This window comes from Oreochromis aureus, linkage group 14, assembly GCF_013358895.1.
Source record: "Oreochromis aureus strain Israel breed Guangdong linkage group 14, ZZ_aureus, whole genome shotgun sequence".
Lineage (NCBI taxonomy): Eukaryota > Metazoa > Chordata > Actinopteri > Cichliformes > Cichlidae > Oreochromis > Oreochromis aureus.
In genome coordinates, this window is record NC_052955.1 from 14,605,957 (window position 1) to 14,626,653 (window position 20,697).

The window sequence follows — 20,697 nt, forward strand, 5'->3', positions numbered from 1 at the left end:
GCAGTCGACAAATCTGCAGCAACTGTGTGATGCTATCGTATCAAAAATCCCTAAGGAATGTTTCCAGCTCCTTATTGAATCTATGCCGAGAATAAGGACGACTCTGAAGGCAAAAGGGGTTAGCACTAGCTTTCTGTACCTAATAAAGTGGCCAGTGTAGACTGACATAAAAATGCGAGGAGGGGAAGCCCACAAGAGTCCAGAAGAACTGAAGTCATGATAAAACCTGTAAATCTGTGTGGTTACTCATGTTTTCCTTGAAATATCTTTCTACAACTTAGATCTCACCTCCTAAAATATTATTTTTACATCAAGAGATACTTGTAACTTAAAGAATTTCCAAAGAAAGCCAAGTCAACTGAAAACTTAAGGTATCTGTGCCAAGGCATGAACTAAATAATTAAGCAAGAGTACTGAATTGCTATTTAACTTGGGGTTGCAGGTTTGTATTTCTCCAGAAGAGAAATCTGAGACATTCTCCTTCAAGTCTGGATTTTGTTGTTTTCTGTTGACCTTACAGTTTGTGCTCTGCAGATGTTCCCTCCTCCAAACTCTGGTAAAATTAAGAGCCATTTAAAGGTTGCATAAAATATATTTTATGCGAGCATCGTTCAGTTCGGTTTAGAGCCAAAGTGCTCTCATCTGAAAACAAAACACTCACTGTTAATGAAATCATGAAAGGGCGGATGTAAGACGGGACAGAAACATTAATTTAACCCTTTATCATCCTTTTTGGTGTCTGGTGGTCATTTTCCTGTGAATCAGTCATCCTGACATAAATCTGCATGAATAATTCAGTCGTTATGGGCCCTCGTGTTTGCAGAGCAGCATGAAATATTGAATAAGAGATCAGCAATGGCGCTGGAGCTGCCTAGGCTCTGCCCCCCCCACTCTAAAACACATTTCTGGCTGGTCATGGTCCCTCCCTATATTGTACTGTCGGTGAAAGTAAGAGTTCTTATTGTATTGTATATTTTTGAAGCTCATCATGTTGGAAACGATAAACTTCAGTGACCGTCACAAACAAAACAGGAGCTGTGACAGTAAAAAGGGTTTAGGCTTGAATGCATGTGTGGGGAAAATGGCATGTACAATATTTGTATTAAATATTCACAGCACAGAAGAGACTGCAGATGATTTCCCACTTTATTCATTTTATAGCAGCTCATTGTTGAGAACACAGAGGCCTGAATCACCTTGAATTCGCACCACAGTATAAGGCTGCTGTTATGAGTACCTGCATTTTGTGCAACACTGAGCAACTTTATTAGTGTAGCACTGACTTCACATTAGGAGACATGCGCTCTCGTGAAATACTGTATTTCTTTGACAGACAAGGGACTGACGGTCAGCAAATCATGACCTCTAGTGGAGGGGATCTATGGCACAATCTGACAGTGAACCTTGTGAACCTTGATTGAAAGGTGGCTGCAGGCTGAGCTCAGGTTTCCTTCTGCTTACAGTAGCTTCCTGTTTCTGTTGGCAGGGCTTTCTCAGGCTGGTAGGGATAACCAGTTCCTTCAGGTGTAAATCATCTCTTTTCTGTCTATTAACAACATGTGAAACCTTCCCAGTGTTAGAATACAGTAAAGTACAGCACGACAGAAGGGGAATAATTAAGCCTGGGTCATAATTATCAACCACACTAGAAAAAAAATGCAGGTATTTTGCTCAAAGATCGAAATCATTCCAAATAAATAAAGTGAATAAAATAAAGAATAAAGCTGCATGCATGGATGATTTTCAGACTGACAGGAAACATTTCTGAATTTATACAAGAGAGGACTATTTAACAGTGAAAATTACTGCTATCATTTAATCCGTCCACTGTACATGAAATAGCACGGTCACAGCAGTCTTTATTGTACAGGTCTGTTTCTTTGTTCACACTCTGTGTCATGAGGAAATGCTGACAGGGGGGAGAAGGAGTTCTTGTCACTTCCTGGGAGGAGTTTGGTCTGGCGTTTAAAGATAAAAACAGGCATAAGAGCTGTGGTTTAACTGCACTGCCAAAAAAGGAACAAAGCAGACAGAAGGCTTTCCGAGGTTACAAGTGGTGGAATGTGTCCGGTACTTAAGTGCTACACTTAAACACAGGGTTGAGTTTCTTTTACTATAAAATCATGACTGAGCTGATCAATTAATATAGAAATGTATATATATTTTTTCTAAAAAGTCGATTACAACATCTAAACTAAACTAAACTGGCTGGATTTAAACCGCATATGAATAATCTTATGATATAAAAGATTTTATGTTTGTGACTATTTTATGTCCTCTTTTTTGATGCTTTCCTAAGTAGTACTTTAAGTGAACTCAGGGCAGGTACTGAAGTATTTTATTAGTATTTTTACTTAAATGAAACTCCATAACTAAACCATACTACTCCATATTCATTCAGAGGATCTTGTTATTTTATGTTTTATGGTTATTAAAATGTAAATACAAGATAAGAACAAATTAAAATAAAAAATTGTATATTTGTGTGTGTGTAGTGTGCGTATTATCCCTGCAGTAAATAACCAAATTAAATTATATTTATATTTTTAGTCTGATACAATGAAGAAATATTAATTGTAGCCCAAAATCATGATATCATCACAGCATTTAAGGAGGTCTTGAATTGGACCTTTTTAAAGTTAATTTTAGGATACAAAGGGAACGGTTGACTTGCTCCTCCACTACAAAATACATCTTTCTCATAAATGTGAGGATTTGTTTTAAGAAATTAAGAATCAGTTTTTCTTTTCTTTCACCTTTCTTTGAGTTTATGTATTTATTTCAAATTGAAATTCTATGGCGTGGCACAAAAATAACGCCATAAAATTCGAGCTGGATAAGTTTAAATACCTGGAATCAGCCATCCAGAGAAGAAGAGAGTGCAGACAGGGTGGAGTGGGTGGAGATGAGCTTCAGGGGTGATTTGTGATAGAAGGATAGATGTAGATAATCCATTGTGGGACCGTCTAAAGAGAGAAGCTGGAAGAAGAAGAAGAAGAAGAAAAAGAAGAAGCAGAAGAGGGGGATAAAAAGAAGAAGAAGTGTATAAAAACAAAATGCTATTTACTTCAGGCTTTAGTTTGCTCTGGTTTCCAGTGCAGTAGGTGGCGATATGCTCAGCTTTCCCGGCACAGTTTTAATAATAAACGAAGAAGAGGCGACAGGAAATAAACAAAGCCAAACAAGCTAAGAGGAGGGAAGAACAAGGAGGAGCTCAGATCTGCGGCACCAAGTGATATTAACTGCTGTAAGAAACATTTATGAAAATCTTGTGTATCACTAGAGTTAGAAACAACAGTATGAATTTATACAATTCCGGGTTAAAATGTACAAACTCTATTCATTCAGGAAAAGTCGGATAAAGAGCACAGACCTGTGACAGGTTTCGCGGGAGCTAAGCTGTTAGCCAGATAAACATCTACACAAACACAACTTCTTAAGGATGAAGTAAACTGTTGTTAGCTGGGAACGGCCTCATTAACTGTTATGTAGTTTTAAAAAATATATGTTTTGGTGTGGTTTTAGTTATTCATTCAGTCAGATAGTAAGGACTTTGGCGCTAATTTCAGCTAATGACTCTTCAAACATTTACAAACATGTTTCAGTTTCCATAAGTCCTCGTTAGCACATGCTAACTAGCAAAACGGCGTTTTTAATTTAGATGTCGTAGTTCAACGTTTACTCTTCTCCCTGGGTTAAACATATGTGCCTACTTTCTGTGTGACTGGTTAGGGTGTGACGAGCTGAGCTCACAGGACTCTCCGTCATGATGACAACAAAGAGACTCGGGAACTTCGAGGTGGTCTGTGAGTGGGGTTCGTGCAGTTTCACGGGCCGCTCCATGGAGGAGCTCAGCGACCACATGTGTCTGCATTTGAAGGACTACCTGGGGGACAACGATGCCCTGGAGGAGCTGGGTAAGCGATTTTGCAGGGGTGGGCGAGGGGTCAGCTTTTGTTGGGCAGCACATTAAGTTTATTAGCATGGGGTTTAATGGTCAGTGTTTGGTCCAAGTGTTGTCCAGTTTAAATATGCCTGTTGGATTTTACAAGGAGGTGTTTCTGTTACTGAACTCTCATTGTTGTTGTGTGTAGATCAGTGCAAGTGATTGGATGTTATTGTCATTTAAAATTTTGGCTTCCAGTGATTTATATGAACAACATTACAGAGATAAAAAATATCATTGTGCTGCTTTCTGTTTTGCATTATTTCTCTTGTTTTGCCTTTCAGCTCATCCTCTGTTTTATACTTTTGTCCCTCCATCGGCCAGGCTGTGGCACATGTTTTTGTTCTGGGTTCTTTTGTGACCTCTTGGATGAGTCGCTGATGCGCTCTTAAGTAATTTTGGTGATTCAGTAATTCTACCTTTCTGGATATTAGATTATCTCTAGCTAATATTAAAATTAGTCTCATGTTCTGAAACAAATATGCAAATAATAAAAATCAGGAAAGGGGCAAGTTAATAAGTTAAGTTTATTCTTTTCATAACATTTAGTAAGTATTATTAAACTATTTTGCAAACTCCTGTTAAATAACCATCATCTCAATATAGATTAAACTAATTGTGATTATTTGAATTTTTTTGTGACGTTTGTACTATTTTACTGGTAAATGCTCATTTTGATCACTGAGCCCTACCAGTCATCTCTGCATCATCTAATCATAACCTGCTCATACTACAAATGTTACAAATAACGGTGCTGCAGAGTGCGCTATAAAGCCCCCTGCTTCACGGTGTATTTATGAGTCACAGGTGAGCTGAAAACTGCTTTTGTATCTACAGTCAGATTTTGCCGGTAAATAGCTTTAGTTTTGTTTTGTGACAGCAACTGCTAGTTGTCCAACATTTGTCTCTACTCATCACCAGACTACACAGTGGGATACTTCTCAACCTCATGCTGATCACCAGTTAATCTCGTTTTCATGTTACTGGACATCTGGGTCCTTTAAAGTTTTACGAAATTAATTTGTGGAACATTCTGTAATAACATTGCAATAATTACTGATTCCCTTTCTTTCTTTCTTTCTTTCTTTCTTTTTTTCTTTCTTTCTTTCGTTCTTTCTTTTTCGTTAGATGAATATGCTTGTCTCTGGAATGGATGTGAATTTCTATCCATGGGTAGTCCTGCAGAGCTGGAGGTCCATGCTTATTTCCACAACTATCATGGGAAGCTCAAGTTCATTGGGTCACAGCTGCTCAAGTCCCGTCCAGATCTTCCCAGCTGCAACCAAGGCATGCACAGCAACAATCTGGTCCCTGAAGGATCAGACGGATATGTTTGCCAGTGGGAGCAATGTGATGTAGGTATTTTTTGTTTAAGTTATCCAGTCTTCACTAAACGACTGATATATTATCATGGGATTTATATTTTTGTCCTTTTATTCCTTTTTAAAGTGTACATTTAATAATCCTGAGTGGTTCTATCGACATGTGGACAACCACGTAGAAAGTGCTGAACCACAGTCTCTGCCTCAACAACAGCAGGCGCTCTTCTGCCAGTGGGCGGGTACGACCGGGAGTTTTTTAAACGTTCATGAGACGCTATCCTCTTGGACACCGTGTGACATTTCCTGTTTCGTTCACAGGCTGCGACGCCTTTTTCAAGATCAAATACCGTTTGAGGGAACATATGCGGAGCCATACTCAGGAGCGACTTGTCGCCTGTCCTACGTGTGGCAGCATGTTCTCCAGCAACACAAAGCTGTTTGACCACCTGCACAGGCAAGCTGAGCCAGTAGGTAAGACGGACGCTTAAGCTCGCATTAAATTTCTATGATGTTGATGTTTTAATTGCGCCGCCTTATTGCTGATGTTTGTATGTGTACTTATCCTAACAGAGACGCTGGTTTGTGACCACTGTGGGAAAGCTTTTTCCAGCGAGAGGCTTTTGAGGGATCATGTTCGTCAGCATGGTGAGTTTTATTTCTAAAATTTCTTTTGGGATTAAATTGTTTTTATGGCTGTTTATCTTGAAATATTAGAAATGGAGAGAGTGGTTTACGAGCAGTTTATCTCACATTGCTACAGATTTTCTTCTGTTTCTGTTGTCAAGCTCCCTACTGTGTGGTTCATTGAGCTCTTATTTTATACTGAGCCATGTCATTTGGTTGGTCAGGTGTTTTTTCTTTTTACTCTCAGTGAATCAGGTGAAGTGCCCCTTTTGTGACATGACCTGCACCACTTTGGCTGCTCTGAAGATCCACATCAGGTTCCGCCATTGTGATGAGCGTCCGTTCCCGTGCGACTTCTGTGACAAAAGGTAGATTCTCAAAAACAGCTGATCAAGTGTTCAGTTAACAGCAAACACACTCTTAACTCCATCTTTTTCTTTAATATGGCAGTGAAAGCTGGGTTATCAAGTTTCACTTATTTCAGTAAAATTTTCTTCCATAAAATGTTTTTATCATTAACGTCTTAAATCGTGTATTTGTGAGGAACCATGTAGCATTTTTGACATCCAAAGTCAGAAAGAAGTTTTCATTCCAGCTGACTCATTATTTCCTTCAGTTTGTGTATGTGTAAGTAATCCCTGTGAGGCAAAAGCTCAGCCTTGAGGTGACTTTAAATGCTTGATTTCTAACAGTTTTCTGCTCTTAGCTTGTCAGTATCCTTAACATGGTGCTCTCAGGTACACAGCTCTGTCTGTGAATACAGGACTCGCTAAAAGAGGTCTTTCAGACTGAGGAAGAACAAAGTGGGTGCACTGTGGGCCTGGTATATAATAAACAGGGATTATTTTTAACTGTGATTTATGCAAAGCTACTCTAGTATAGCATCAAAGAACAAAAATGGGAGCTGGAAATGAGCTCAGGATAATATCTGCTCTTTAGATCTTTTTATTACATGTTTTTAGTCAAAATACTCCCTTTAATATCTGCTTCAAATGTAACCAGTCTTTAGTTGTATCTTAAAAATATTGTATACCCTTTAAGGAATTCTCCTAATAAGACCATAACAAAACTATTAGGAAAGGCTCGTTAAAATATTGTGTTTAAAGGGTTTTTTTTAAGAAAGAGCCACAAAATATGAAAAAAGAAACCACTTCCTTGTTTTATTGTCTTTCAATCATTTATGTCTCTGGATGAGATATATTGGTTTGCAGTCTCCTGTGATGTCAGAACAGCCTAAGCATCACCTCCAGCTGACCCTCCCCCAAAGGAAAATCAGCAGGATTGACATACAGATGTTTGTAACAGTTTTTGTTTGATTTGGGGCGTTGTTTACTCAAGCATAATAGACATTTTTATTCATGAAGTAACCACAAAGAACAAGAAGATGGAGGCACTTCTGTTCAGTAACACAGACTTTACTGCCTTAACTTTATGCTGACCAGTCATGCTTATGTGCATATTCATCCCCCAGAAGAGCCCATTTCGAGCCAGGAAAAACTCTGCAGTGTGTAATTTTATTTCTTTTATTTACTCAGTAGAGCTGTGTGCTCTGACTGTTCCTGGCCGGAGCTCAGTCGCACAGAAGCTCGTTTGCATTTAAAGCTCCCCGACACGGCCTGTTTGGAGGAGAGCTAAAAGCAGGGGTATAAAGGCATGGAAGAATTAGTGACTTAGTGAATTAGTATTTTTTTAGCTGAACATACATATTAATAGAACACATGAGGGTAGAAACGGGCCATAATGTGAGACTTTTTAAGTAGCAGTGCAATTATTAACTCCTATGTATTGAAAATGTAAACAACTCTAAGTAAGAAGTAAGAGGCTCAAACACGCGACATCTGAGTGAGAATGCTGCAGAGCCACATCTTTATTACAGAAATCAGTTTTTTACCCCTCAGCCTTGAAAGGCTGATGGGGTATTGTCGTAACTCTGCCGGGCAGGCAGCTTGGACACCCAAATTTGTGAATACAAAAAAGGAGGCGACGTAGGATTTTTAAATTAATTCCATAAGTGATTCTACAAAAAGTCTCAGATGAGTTTGAAACTCAGTGACTTGGTGGTCAAGGTCAGAGGTCAAGTTTTCTAAAGTTTTCTTGCAAATGCGATAACTCGAAAAAGATGTCACCAAGTATTTCAAATTGACACCAAATCTCCCACAAGTTGGAATCTGAGTGAGGTCAACTTTTCTGAAAATCACTTCTGATTTTTACATTTATACCAGAGGTGCATCTACAGGGAGGCTGAGGGGTAAAACCTACAGTTGCCATTTTTTTTTTTAACTGTTTCCATCTTTATTTCCCCACAGATTTAAGAACCAGCGCGATCTGCAGAAGCACACAGAGGTTCACAATGAGGGCACCATGTACAGCTGTACAGTGGAGGGTTGTGATTATACTTGTCATACGTTCCAAACAATGAGCCAGCACTTCAAGAGAGTCCATGAGGTTTGTAACACAGTGTTGTCCAACATATTACCTGGTCAGATCATCACTGTAGATATACTAATGGTTTTTTGTTAATGACCAACAGGTTGGGGGGATGGCTAAATATAAATGCCATATCTGTGATAAGGTGTTCTCTTGGTGTTACACTCTTACACTTCACCTTCGTAAGAAGCATGAGCTGAAGTGGCCCTCTGGACATTCCCGCTTTAGGTGAGTCACCTGTGGTAATAGTCATCCTCTCTGCTTTACAGTCCTCTGGGCATGACAAATATAATTTAAGTAGATCTGAGAAAAAAAAGTAAAGACTCAAATGGATTCCTCTCCTGTCTTATCATACAGGTACAGGAAGGATGTCGATGGTTTCCTGAAGTTAAACATGGTGCGCTTTGAGACTGTTGAAGTGACAAAGGAGATCATGAAGAACATGGCCAAAAAGCCTCAGAGCCTTCAGAAAAGTCCGAGTGGCAGCAGTCAGGACGAGAGCGCTGCTGTCACGCCGGAGAGCGGCCAAAGCTCTCCCACAGGATCCTCCTCACCCTCCTCCAGCTCCTCCTACTCCTCAGAGTTCTCAGGAGGTGAGGACATGTCGTGTCAGGCCAGCCCCAGAGGCAGCGACTCTCCTGTCTACTGTGTGATGAGCACCATTCCTCACATTGAGGACGAGTCTGCAGGACTGACGCAGGAGGACTGTGATGGTTTTGGGGCTTCTGGAGCCGTCCAGGCTCTGACGGAGGTTGCGAGGGGCCTCGGCATGGATGTGGTTTAAATGTTCACTGTGCACTGGGTCAGATGACCCACACCCAGTGTTGGCTATATGCAATTAATTTGGTTTGTTTTTGCATATTTTGTTGTGGAGCTGTTAGTGGAGACATCATTGGAGCAGCTGTATTTTTTGTTGTTTTTTTTTTTTTTAATTTATCCTAACCCTTCCTCACATTCTCCAGCATTTCAGATATTTAGAAGATCATGCATCATTCGCACACCATAGCAGCTCTTATAGACTGAAATACCACAACCTTGCTTTTAAAGGCTCCGTACAAATGTGAACCCCAGGTAAAAATTTCTGTTAACGTTTTTATGAATGGGGGAGGAGTTAAAAGCACTAGAAAGCTTGTTCCATGAAATGTTCTCCAGGCACTGAATTTTGAAGACTTTATTTTTTGTTGTGACCTTTGTTTAATTTTATTGTTACACAGTTAAATACATTTTTGAAACAAGAAAAGTTTGTGCCATGTTTTTGTGTCTTTTTGTGGCTTTGTGGTTGTACGGATGCTAATGAGGGTTAATCCACATCTATTCGTACTGGATCGATTCACTTGACTTTGCATATACTTCCATCATTAGGTCAAAATTGACATTCAGTCAGGTGTCTGACCTGAACATGACATCAGCACTGCAAGCTTTTTAACATCCTCATTTTTAGCATTTAGCTCAAAGCTTATGTGCAAAATACAGCCTTACAGACAGAATCTGTATAAAATCCATAAATCTGCAGTTTTTCATATTCCAGTTTTTTTAGAGGCCAATCTGAGCCCAACTTAAAAAAAAAAAAGTAAGCACATGAATCTGAATCTGCTTATACTGAAGGTGTAAATAATCAGTGCTGCTCACTGTGTGGAGTACCACAGAAACCTAAATGACCAGTGAACACAAGACAAGCGCTGTAAATATATATTTTTTAAATACCTCATAGTACCCATCATGTCCTAATGATCTCTGTGAGTCCTCTGTTACCAGCTCCCAGCTTGAGTTGGGAAACCCAGTCTGCTTTTAAGATTAGATTAAACTTAGTTTTTAGGTCAAGCTTACATTCAGAGGTGGATCAACCCCTCAGCTATGAAGCAAATGGCTCAGACTGCTTGGAGACCTTCCCTGAAAACATTCAACATGCATTTATAAGCCATTATTTTATGTCTTTAATTTGTGTGTTCTCTCTTGGAGTTTGAAATGTTGCTGTTTTTTCCATTATCTTCAATTTTTCCTTCACTTCACCCAGTTCCAGGACATGCTTGCCCTCGATGAACCTGGTTCTGTCAGAGGTACTTTCTCCCACTGTGGCTGATTACTCAGAGATTCCTAGTGCCTTGATGTGACTGTTTTTATTTGGCTCTGTATAAATAAAACTGAAGTGAGAGATGAAATTTGAGAATGTGAGCTCTCCCTTTCAGCCAGACTCTGGAGACTCAGGGTCCCAATACTGCATTGCTAGAAAGCCAGTATGAGGCCGCTGGCATCTGCAGGGGTGTTGACACTTCTCTCGACAGAAGTGTCTCCCTCCCTCGAAGGAAATAAAGAGGTGACGTGATACCTCTTGTTACAAGAGGTTTCCTGATTGCCTTGCAGGTATTCAGCGAGTAGTCTTTAAGGGTGTGTTTCCTTAAATGGAAACTGTGTGTGTCCCTCATTGTCTCCCATGAAGAAGTTTGGCAGGGATGCGACTTGGTGCCTGGATAAGACGCATTAAATCTAATGCTGTTAGGATACAGGAAAGAGCAATCACTCATGTTAGTGTGTTGCACTTGCATGTTGTGTGCTGGTGGACGTGTATAAGTTGTGATGAATGGAGATGGATAATACTGCAAAGTCTGAGAAGAACCAAACGGACTGTTGAACATTTCGTGCCTCATTCTCTTTGCTTTGTTGATGGCTTCACACTCAAACTGCCTCTTCCTGTCAAGCGATCTGCTGTGTCTGCCATCAAGGTCAGAAGTGACTATTAATTCCCTGAACTTCTCTTTATGAGTTAAATCCTTTGTTGGGCTAGATTGGCGGATCTGGTGCTTCTCTTTCTCATCAGGTGTTGAGTGCCGGTCCTGCTTCTCACAGTCAAGTTTCTCCCAGTTTGCACGGCTGTGGGTAGACACTGGTGGAGGCGTTTGAAGGTCGGAGACAGAACTGTCACAGCTTGCAGTTACACTCTTGCTTCCACCTGAAGAAAATTCAGATGAAGAGTCTAAGTCCAAGAAAAGGATCAGTGCTACATTTCTGTTTTTGCTGCAAAAACGACTTAATCATTACTGGTGTGAAACTCACCTGAACATGAGTGTGCACACGGCTGGTGTATTTCCTTTTGTTGCACAGAGGCAGAGGGACTGCTAGCAGGACACTCAGGTGTCAGCTCCTGTTGACTGCTGTGCATTTGTTGCAGTTTCTGATAAATTAAATATTACATGTTGTTTATAAGACAGATCAGCTGTGCAATACAAGATCAGTAAGATCCATTAATAATATCCCTCTGCGAACTTTTCACTATACTGTGAGCAATACAATTCACAATAACAGTATTACTGTGACATAACTCTGAGCTGAAAAACAATAAAACTCAGTTAGTTTATCTTTTAGGAAATGAATTACACTCAAAATAAGAGTATGAGGATGTGATGAAGAGCATCTCTGAATACACAGCAAGTCCAATATTAAAGTAGATGGGCAACAGCAGCAGAAGACCACACCAGGGTGCACTTCTGTCAGCTGAGAGCAGGAACTGGAGCCTACAGTTTGCATGGGATCACCAATGATTCCACACATATGAACTCCCAAAACATGCAGAAACATTCAAAACTACCACAAATCCCAACAAAAAAAAAAAGCAATTAAATGCATTTAGCGCTCACCTTGAGTTGTTTGTGGTAGTAAATTTTCCACGCAATACACACGTGCAGTGCGCCCCATCTCCCTCGTCTCTGGAAAAGAAATCATTCATTTTAATGAAAACAATTTCATCAATTAAAAAGAAAACTGAAGTAACATTTTATATATTTTAGTTACTGTATTGATGAGATTCTTGAGTTTTTTACTCACTGTTGAGTTAAAGGATCTTTTTGTTGCTCTGTGCGAGGCTGTGATGGGTGCAAAGAAGGTCCTCATTGTTTGTCCGGGCAGGTTTGTGTTAAACTGTAGCAAAATGTGAAAGATGGATATCAGTGAGGAGTAGGTAAAAGCGGGTGAGGGGCCTGGGATAACTTCCAAGTCTGAGCAGCTTCACATGAGGATAGTTAAAGTAATTGATAAAATCTGAATTTTATACACATCTCACATTTCCGTCCTGAGGTCCCATCAATGCTGGATTTGGCAGGATGCTCGAGGACTGGTGCAGGACGGGAGTGAAGGCATGCTGGGGAATGTTCTGATGCATGTGGAGAAGTTGACGGTGCAGGCTGTGGTCGCAGGAAATAGACTGATGAGATAGAAACAAGTGAGAGTTTTAGTTTCTGAGCTAAGATGGCAGATCGCATGCTGTAGAGCAGGAGATTTGAAAGTCTATGGGGCAGCAAGTGCAAGTTAGTTAACCACAACATAAGCCTTGTTTTCTTGCCCTATATCTGTTTACATTTTGGTAAATTGGCTTCATTTAGAGTATCAGAAAATCCCATTTAAGGCGTTTCACCGTCTCTTATATTGAAACTGAAGAGAACTTTCAAACAGGATGATTTTCCTGGGAAGTTTTGGATACTACGGAGTTCCCCGATCTCCAGTTCATTGTGGTTTTTGATGTAAGGGCACCAGCCAGTAAGAATATTTTCTAAAACATATTGTACAGTATTGAATAAACCTTTTAGGCAATTTGCTTTGCAAATCACATGCAAATGACTGTATCTTGTTAGGTTGCATTACAGATGGTAATCCAATTGAGGCATTTTGTGTGCCAATCCATTTAATTAATTTAGAATCCATCCGTTTCAAGGACACATGATTAGTAATGCTGTTAGTGAATGGGGAGCAAAGTGATCTGTGTTGAATTAGAGAAAATTCCTCTCTGGTGATTTATTGTAAATGTGGGACACATAGGAAACAAGCAGAAAATAACCTGATCATAAGACAGTCCTCACCTATTTCATTCATATCAACAGGTAATTAACCAGCACACAGTATTAACGCAGTGGCAGACAACTGTATTGGTCTCTGTGCTTGCAATGCACAGTGGGCTCTGTAGTTTTGGTCACTGGGACAACAAACATTTAAAAACTATAAAAAAAGAAAACCTGCGTACAGTCGGGTGTACTCCTTTCCAACAACCTGTCTTCGCTGCAGCAATCCAATAGCCTGATCCCTCCTTTCTCATAAAGACAAGATTAGCGAGAGGCTACACATCCTATGTTCTCTAAATTTCGTGCATGTCAGCGTGCCACAGAAATCCCTTAATCTTGTAAAGGAGCTGTTTGTTAGGCGAACAGCAAACAGAGTGAATAAGGCTTTGGAAACATCTTGCTGTGTCATCGGAGGGCGCAGATAGCACCGGGGCTCGCCTCTGACATGACATGTGCTCTTTTTTTTCATGCTCAAAAAAAAGGTTATTGATTTGAATCCTTTATTTTTTAACATGTCATTAGTAAAACAAACTGGCACAAACGACAGCTGAACAGTTTAAAGGTCGTTTCTGAGAAATGTTTAATTCACTGCTTCTAATGTTAATATTTCCTGGTTTTATATGATCATGAACTAAACTTCTAAGAAACATTTACTGTTTTCAGGCAGTTTATTGGTCAAACAATTAGTCAAAAAGCAGCTTTACAAAAATGGAAAAACAGCTATCACTTGCAGTATCAGAGCAACTGTAACACAAATTAATTTGATTTAATCACCTGAATCACCTGAATCACCTAATTAACATAACATGGGGAAAATAGATGTATTTTTATGTTTGAGAAGTAAATTTACACAGTATATATAAATTGTTCCCGTCTTACAGCAGGGGTCCCTCTCACATTTTAATATTTGACATTTTCCCTTCCAAAGTCATGTATGTTATATAAATTTTTGAGTCTTACCTGTGAGCACCAAGTCCTTCAGCCGCCGGATGGTTGAATAACATCCAGCCTGATTATCACCCAGCAAAGCGATATCCTTCCTTACATTTAAATTTCAGCTAAATGGTGAGGGGAAAAATCCAGATCAATTCAGCTGAGCATGCAGGAGTGTGAACCCTGTTTGTTGTCCCTCTGCAGGTCCTAACTTCATGTCAGCAGGAACCACCTGTTGCTGTGAACCGGTGTCAGCTGTCTGCTGGCCCTGGTCAATTAGTCAGTGTTACTTACCAACACTGGGAAAGACCATTAACTACTCCTAATGGCTTAAACTAATCCCATCAGCCATATAAATCTTTGTGATTGAGTTTAGGAAAAGACAGCTTGTGTGGCAGCAGAAGGGATTTCACAAAGAGAGACAATACAAATCTGGCATGCAAATAAGTGCTGCACCTCCAGCCGTTTCTATTGTTAAAAGAATCCCGTCCAGCATCGTGCAGGACAGCGCAACGTGTAAAGATTCAGCAGGTCGATGTGGTTTCAACACTAATAAAACATGTTTTGTTAGTGAGCAAAACTAAACTTTATTATGAAATTAAATTACTGCAACCTTGTCCTTTTCTCCAGTATGTGGTCTAAGCTATTATCGATCGTTTTTAACTTGCCTGATGAACCCATACCACTGCGAGGTGTCCATTTGTCTGTCTGTCTGTCCTGTCACAAGTCACAAAGAATCACTACTCCTCCTTGAGCAGGGGTGTCAAACATCAGGCCTGGGGCCCAGAATTGTCCCGGCAAAGGCTCTGGCTTTGGAAAATATGAAAGAGGCCATAAATCTTTGGACTTTTAACTGTAATTTTTTTAGTCTTACAGCTTTTCCTGCTGTTAAAGACCTCCCCCGCAGCCATCCATACTACACCACAGGAGTCACATAATGGATACATTTTTCGTCTACTACAGAAAGTTTGGTTACTAATAAAAGTGAGCTGATTTTACAAATTTACATGCACAAAATTAAACAGGTGGACTTTCACTTGTCCAACCCACATTAGATCAAAGTGGGCTTCATGTGCCCCTCTGATTATGTTTCTGTACCCAAGTTGTGCTCAAGGTCAAGGCCACATTTGTCATTTTATGGACACTTTTCTATTTTCACAGCATGAGCTTCATGCATGCTGCTCACATACCATCTTTAACATGAGATTCTCCATGCTGATAAATTTTGCATGCACAGCATAGCAGAGAAAGGAGTTCGTTGCTTTGCCACATGTGCTGTATGCCACATGCATCCTTTTAGATGGCAATGATCATGATGTACAGGAGGGGCCCTGTTGGTTGACTCCCACATTAGGAGGAAGTGGTTGGTGACTTCCTATCACCAATGAGCTGATACCAGCAAGCAGGTCAGCGCTATGCCTGATGATGCTGTGTTCATGTATTTTCATGCTCTTTGTTTGTTCCTACAGCTATTATGTTGTCAAAATACTCCTGAACTCACAGATTTTCATTAACAACTTAAAAAGAGACATCTGAATCCAAACAGTAAATAATAAAGTAATACAGTTACGCAATTTTTAATTACTTTGGTAACTTTTTACTTAAAACGTAAAATCCCCAACACCTGGGACAGTAGTGCGTCCTAGTACGCACTATGTTGCCACACCTTTTTGAAACTAAGCACAAGCTGGACTCATCCAGAAAATGTTGTTACTCTGTAAAAATCTATCAGCTGCCCCACTTCGACACACAGGAAGTTAGTGTTTCAGCCAGAAAGAAGCATGTGGTCACATGATGTTACTGTGAGGCTCAATATGGAAGCAGCGTCAGCGCTAATATGACACCATCATCCGCATAAGAAACTCTGGCTGGCTCCGAACATATCTACTCCCAGTATAGCGCTAGTGTTCGGCTTTCCACATGAAATGGGCTTAAATACTCGGATTCTTTGAATTCTGTCATGTGGCTCAAGCTCCATGTCCCAAATGGCCCCAGACAAATTGGGCTACCCTTCAATTGGATCCCATTAAGCAGAACATAAGACGATGATTGGATGAGGCTTTGGGATGACATGTTCTCCTCGATTAGCTAATTCCATTCTCACTAACCATCAAAATCCGGTTAGTGTGGGCAGGGTTAAAACTGCTCCTGCACTGAACATTATTCACTCAGCCAGCGATCTATTGCCCTTTTTAACCTCAAGCGCCAAGACTAATTAGACAACTTAAAGCGGCTTCTTCAGAATGGAGCTACAAAGACTACTTTAGCTATTAAAAACCTTTCACTGATTAAAACAGATTTGGAGATTTCTATAGAATAAGAATCCTTTTCTATATAATTTTATTTGTATTTACACAAAATTCCCATCACAGCTCTGCACAGTGTGAGCCTGGGCACCAATCAGGTGGTTGATTAAACACACCTGTGTTAGTTTGCAGAGCCTATGAAATGGTGATTTTAAATCTAAATTGCCAAACGAGCTTCCCCACATATTACTTATTAGTGCAGAAGGTTAACTTTTTGTTATTTGTTTAACACAAACTAAGCCAAAATGAGAAAAGAAAGTCCTGCTTCCACAGGAATCGCGAGGGTAAGTAGCAGCCAGGTGCTGCCTATTGAATGCACTTGGTTAACTGATCCTCAGCAGGTGTGGGCACCTCTATCAAAGCTGATGTTTTGTCTGTTTCTGGTCTGGAGCTTTCAGGTGTGTGTTAACACAATACTGGAGTTTTCCCAGGAGTGGACGCCCCAGCAAATCCATCTGTCCGACTGATAAAGCCTGGCTCCAACAGGAAAATGTCTGGAAAAAGAAAAAAATCAAGGTGCTGCAATGGCTGAGTCAAAGTCCAGACCTCAGCCTGGTTGAAATGCTGTGGTGGGACCTTAAAGAGACCTGTGCATAAACCAATACACATAAATATCGTGAACTGAAGCATCGCTGTAAAGAAGAGTGGGCCAAAGTTCCTCTGCAACCTTGTCAGAGACTGTTAAAGTCATACAGAAAATGATTACTTCAAGCTATTGCTGCTGAATCCTGAGTGTACTTTTGACACTGCTTCTGCATTTAGGTTTCATTTTTAGTTTCATGTGTTCTGGTTCACGTGGGGTTGTTCAACAGTTGATCTGTCTGATACATAAAACCCGATTCACTTTTTTCATTACTGTATAGCCATTACTTTGTGTCATCTGGTGCATTATTATAATTAGCTTGATTAAAATCTACAATATGAGAAGCTGACTTTACATGAAACATGCAAACTCATAAGCTCCTAAAAATAACAACTTGCAAAAAAGGCCACAAGGCTGAAAATGTGTGACACTGGAGTTGCACAATTTTGGTTCAACAGCTCAGATGAGTATATTAGAAAAGTGAAATGCATGCTGAATGCACTTAGTATGTTATTTATTGTTTTTAGGAAGTTAAATGTGGCATTCTTTGTCCTCCACAGCTGTACAGGAACACTGGAAGTTGTTAGAGGGATCTCAGTCACGGCAACGTTTTGAAAGCAGTTTCCTGTCAAACAAACAAATAAATCAACCATCCACAACAATCAAAGGCTAAATAAATTAAATTATCATTTGAACCTTAAATTCAATTTAAGCATTTCACTTCATTTATGCAAGTATTTCACATGTACCTGTTTACACAGAGTTGAATTTATTTTGTGCCTGCATGCCTTGTTCATTTAATAACTGGTGCTTATGTTTGTGATAAGCAGTTGTACATTTACAGGACATAAGGGATTATTAAACTCCACTGGGGGAAAATGAGCTGCATAAATAACTTTAAATCATTTTTATGTTTTTGTTTTGTCACATTTCTTTATTTTTTCAGTCCATAAGACTGGCATACTGGTATGAAACTGCCTTCTATATGGTAATCAAAGGTGTTAAAGGAAACCCCTCAGAAACCTGATAAATGCATATTTTAGGACAGTGATGAACAAACAGTGAGCTGCTGCCCTCTCGTGCCCTCTCTCTGTAAAATCCTTTGAGACTGGTTTCAAAATGAAACAGATTTCCTCATTTAAAATCGGACTTCTGGATCCTAAAGATCATCTTTATAATGAATTTTAACACTTTAAAGAGAAACTCCACCGATGAAGCAAAATCCTACATTTAAAAATGACGTCCTTCCTTTTCAGACCTTTTTGTTGTGTCTTTAGCTTCACGTGAAAAAGACGTGAGTACTGTACTTAGGTCAGGTATTGAGGTTTGGAGGATGTTCGGAGGAGGATTAGTTCAGTTATTAGACAAAGGATGTTGAAGATGGATCTGCCGGGGGGGGGGGGGAGAGCACAGAGGAAATTCATGGATGCAGAGAAGGAGGAGGGTTGGCGTGACAGAGGAGGCTGTTAGGAATAAGGTAAAATAGAAGTTCCACTGAGGCGAGTCCTAAAATGGTCACCTGAAAGAAGAAGAAAAGAAATGCCCACATATATGCTTGTTTGATGATCAGAGATGTGACTGAGGGTTTGTGTGGGCAGCACAAGAATTAGTGTTTAGAAACCATTACATTTTGTCTCCACTAGAGGGCGCCAATAACCATATTATTCAACATGCTTTTTCTAATGGTCAGATTTTAGGAGTTCTTATCAAAAGCCATTTCTAACACTATTATTGATAAAATATATATTTAAATTATCTGGTGCTTTATCCTCTATCTGCACAGTTATTATCCTCATGGCCCGCAGTGTCCTCACGATGTTCCTGTTTCTGCAGAACTATCAGACAAACATGAAGCAAGTGCAGAGAGAAGAAAAACTCAGAGGTGGAGGCCAAAACAGGAACTTCCAAGTTCTCACTGAACCAGCTGTGGTTAACCACTTTAACCGTTTTGGTGCCATTGTTTATATACCTGACAGTCCTTTCTGTTTAAATTTTCAGTTTCTCTTTTTCAGAATCCTGTTATTGTTCATTACTTACATGCCTTACTCCAGAGATTAATTATATTTTAAGGATTTCAATGTGACTGATCACCATTGTGTTAAAATGAAAAATGTATTTTTTCTCCCCTTGATAGTTCAGATTAAAACATTCTGTAAATGTTATTTATTAAGACTTTTCTGCGCCTTATATTTCACCTTGCCTCCCATGCAAACAGGAGCTCAGGTCTCTGAAACCCGGAGCCTTTCCAGGTTTCAGTGATCAGCTTCATGCCTAAATTGCCTTTATGGTAATGCTCATTCTTCACTTTGATTTTCTGATTTGCACCCATTTTATCTTGTGTAAAGTGCTTTAGAAGTAAAAAAACAATAGATAAAGTGTCAGCGTGTATATGTATATGTGTGTATGTATATGTATATGTTGCTTAATATCTTAGTTATTATTAGTTTTAAATTCCTAGAGTAATTCTATTTTATTCTTACCTACCCCATGATTCAGAAGCTTATAGAACCACTGTTAACAATAACCTTAAGATGACCCAATTTGGGCCAAGCTTTAGCTGTTGGACTACAAAGGTGCATTAGGGACACATTAAGAAAAAAAATGCTATTGCTCTTTTTGCAAATAAAGTAAAAATAATATTTAGAGAATTGTGCCTTGCATAGATAAATTAGTGAAAGTGTGCTTCAGAATCAGTTTCAATAACAAGGAAATTATTTTATCTTTTAACACATAAACACAGTGTAGTAATAAATGTAATGACTTGGAAGAGATGGCGCAAAAAGCTGCATCTAGTCAGAAGGAAAAAACCAAACAAAACTGGAAAAGTTGGCAGATTTGCGCAACATGAAACGGCTGGCAGCGGATAGACGCAAAGACAACCGATGGTCAGCCTCGTGCAGTAGAGAAGATTTATATCACAAGGCAGCTTCTTAACAAGTATTTAGACTTTAATCTGAAATTTTTATCTTTTTCCCTTATGTGCCCCTAGTTCTCCGCCATAGTCCCGCTACCCAGGCCCTGTGGCCAGCCAACAACCCCAAATCAGCACCACTGTGCTTAACAGTTAGTGTGAGGCTGATATTCTGCCCTGTCTGTTACAGCTGAGCATCTCCATTTCTGACTTGTCTGTCCAGAGACTTTATGCAGGAATTCTAATTTATTCAGATGCGACTTTGCAAACCTGAGCTGTGCTGCCATGTTGTTATTAAAGACAAGGGGCTTTCTGCTGGCAACGCTTCTAACAGTGCTGTCATGAACTTTAACATGCTGAGGCCTTTTACAGTCTGAGAGGTAGCGCCTGTGTTGTGTTTTGCAGTTTCTCTGAACATTGCTCGACTGAATTTGTCAATACTGTCTTGAACATTTTCCCCTTTTTTCACAGTTTGGGAAAGATTTTAAGGCCATTTCCAGATTGATGGTTAGTTCATTAAGAGCACCGTTGAGGTCTTTCTTCCTCAGTATCATTTTAACACACATCACTACTCCAGACCAGCAAACTGTCCAACACTACCGTTTTGCTGACGATCACTAAATTAAGTACATTTGACTGCTTCTTGTCCTCTTAATTCCTATGGATACAGTCAGTATGTAATTAATTTTTCACACACTGGTTTTGTCAAATAATGAGGCAGCATGCCACATGTATCGTTGTTGTTCATCTGAGGCTGTATTTATATACAAAACGACTATATGACAGCTGCGAGCAGCTACACAGATAAAGACGAAGACA

General features: G+C 39.7%; 2 protein-coding genes across 2 annotated transcripts; one reads left to right on the forward strand and one right to left on the reverse strand.

The window, feature by feature from the left end:
• The first annotated feature begins 2,901 nt into the window (after positions 1-2,901).
• On the forward strand, positions 2,902-9,559 carry zgc:112083 (uncharacterized protein LOC550461 homolog). The gene is made up of 10 exons (XM_031760107.2): positions 2,902-3,247; positions 3,733-3,917; positions 5,075-5,301; positions 5,396-5,507; positions 5,587-5,739; positions 5,839-5,913; positions 6,140-6,260; positions 8,199-8,337; positions 8,423-8,547; positions 8,677-9,559. The coding sequence occupies exons 2-10, from the start codon at positions 3,767-3,769 to the stop codon at positions 9,101-9,103; spliced, it is 1,530 nt and encodes a 509-aa protein (XP_031615967.1). The 5' UTR covers positions 2,902-3,247; positions 3,733-3,766; the 3' UTR covers positions 9,104-9,559.
• Positions 9,560-10,738: 1,179 nt separating this feature from the next.
• LOC120443512 lies at positions 10,739-12,500 on the reverse strand. The gene is made up of 6 exons (XM_039622344.1): positions 12,374-12,500; positions 12,139-12,231; positions 11,952-12,020; positions 11,371-11,488; positions 10,943-11,266; positions 10,739-10,809 (listed from the first exon to the last, which is right to left on the reverse strand). Exons 1-6 carry the CDS (start codon positions 12,470-12,472, stop codon positions 10,739-10,741), a joined length of 774 nt encoding a protein of 257 aa, XP_039478278.1. The 5' UTR covers positions 12,473-12,500.
• Positions 12,501-20,697: the final 8,197 nt, after the last annotated feature.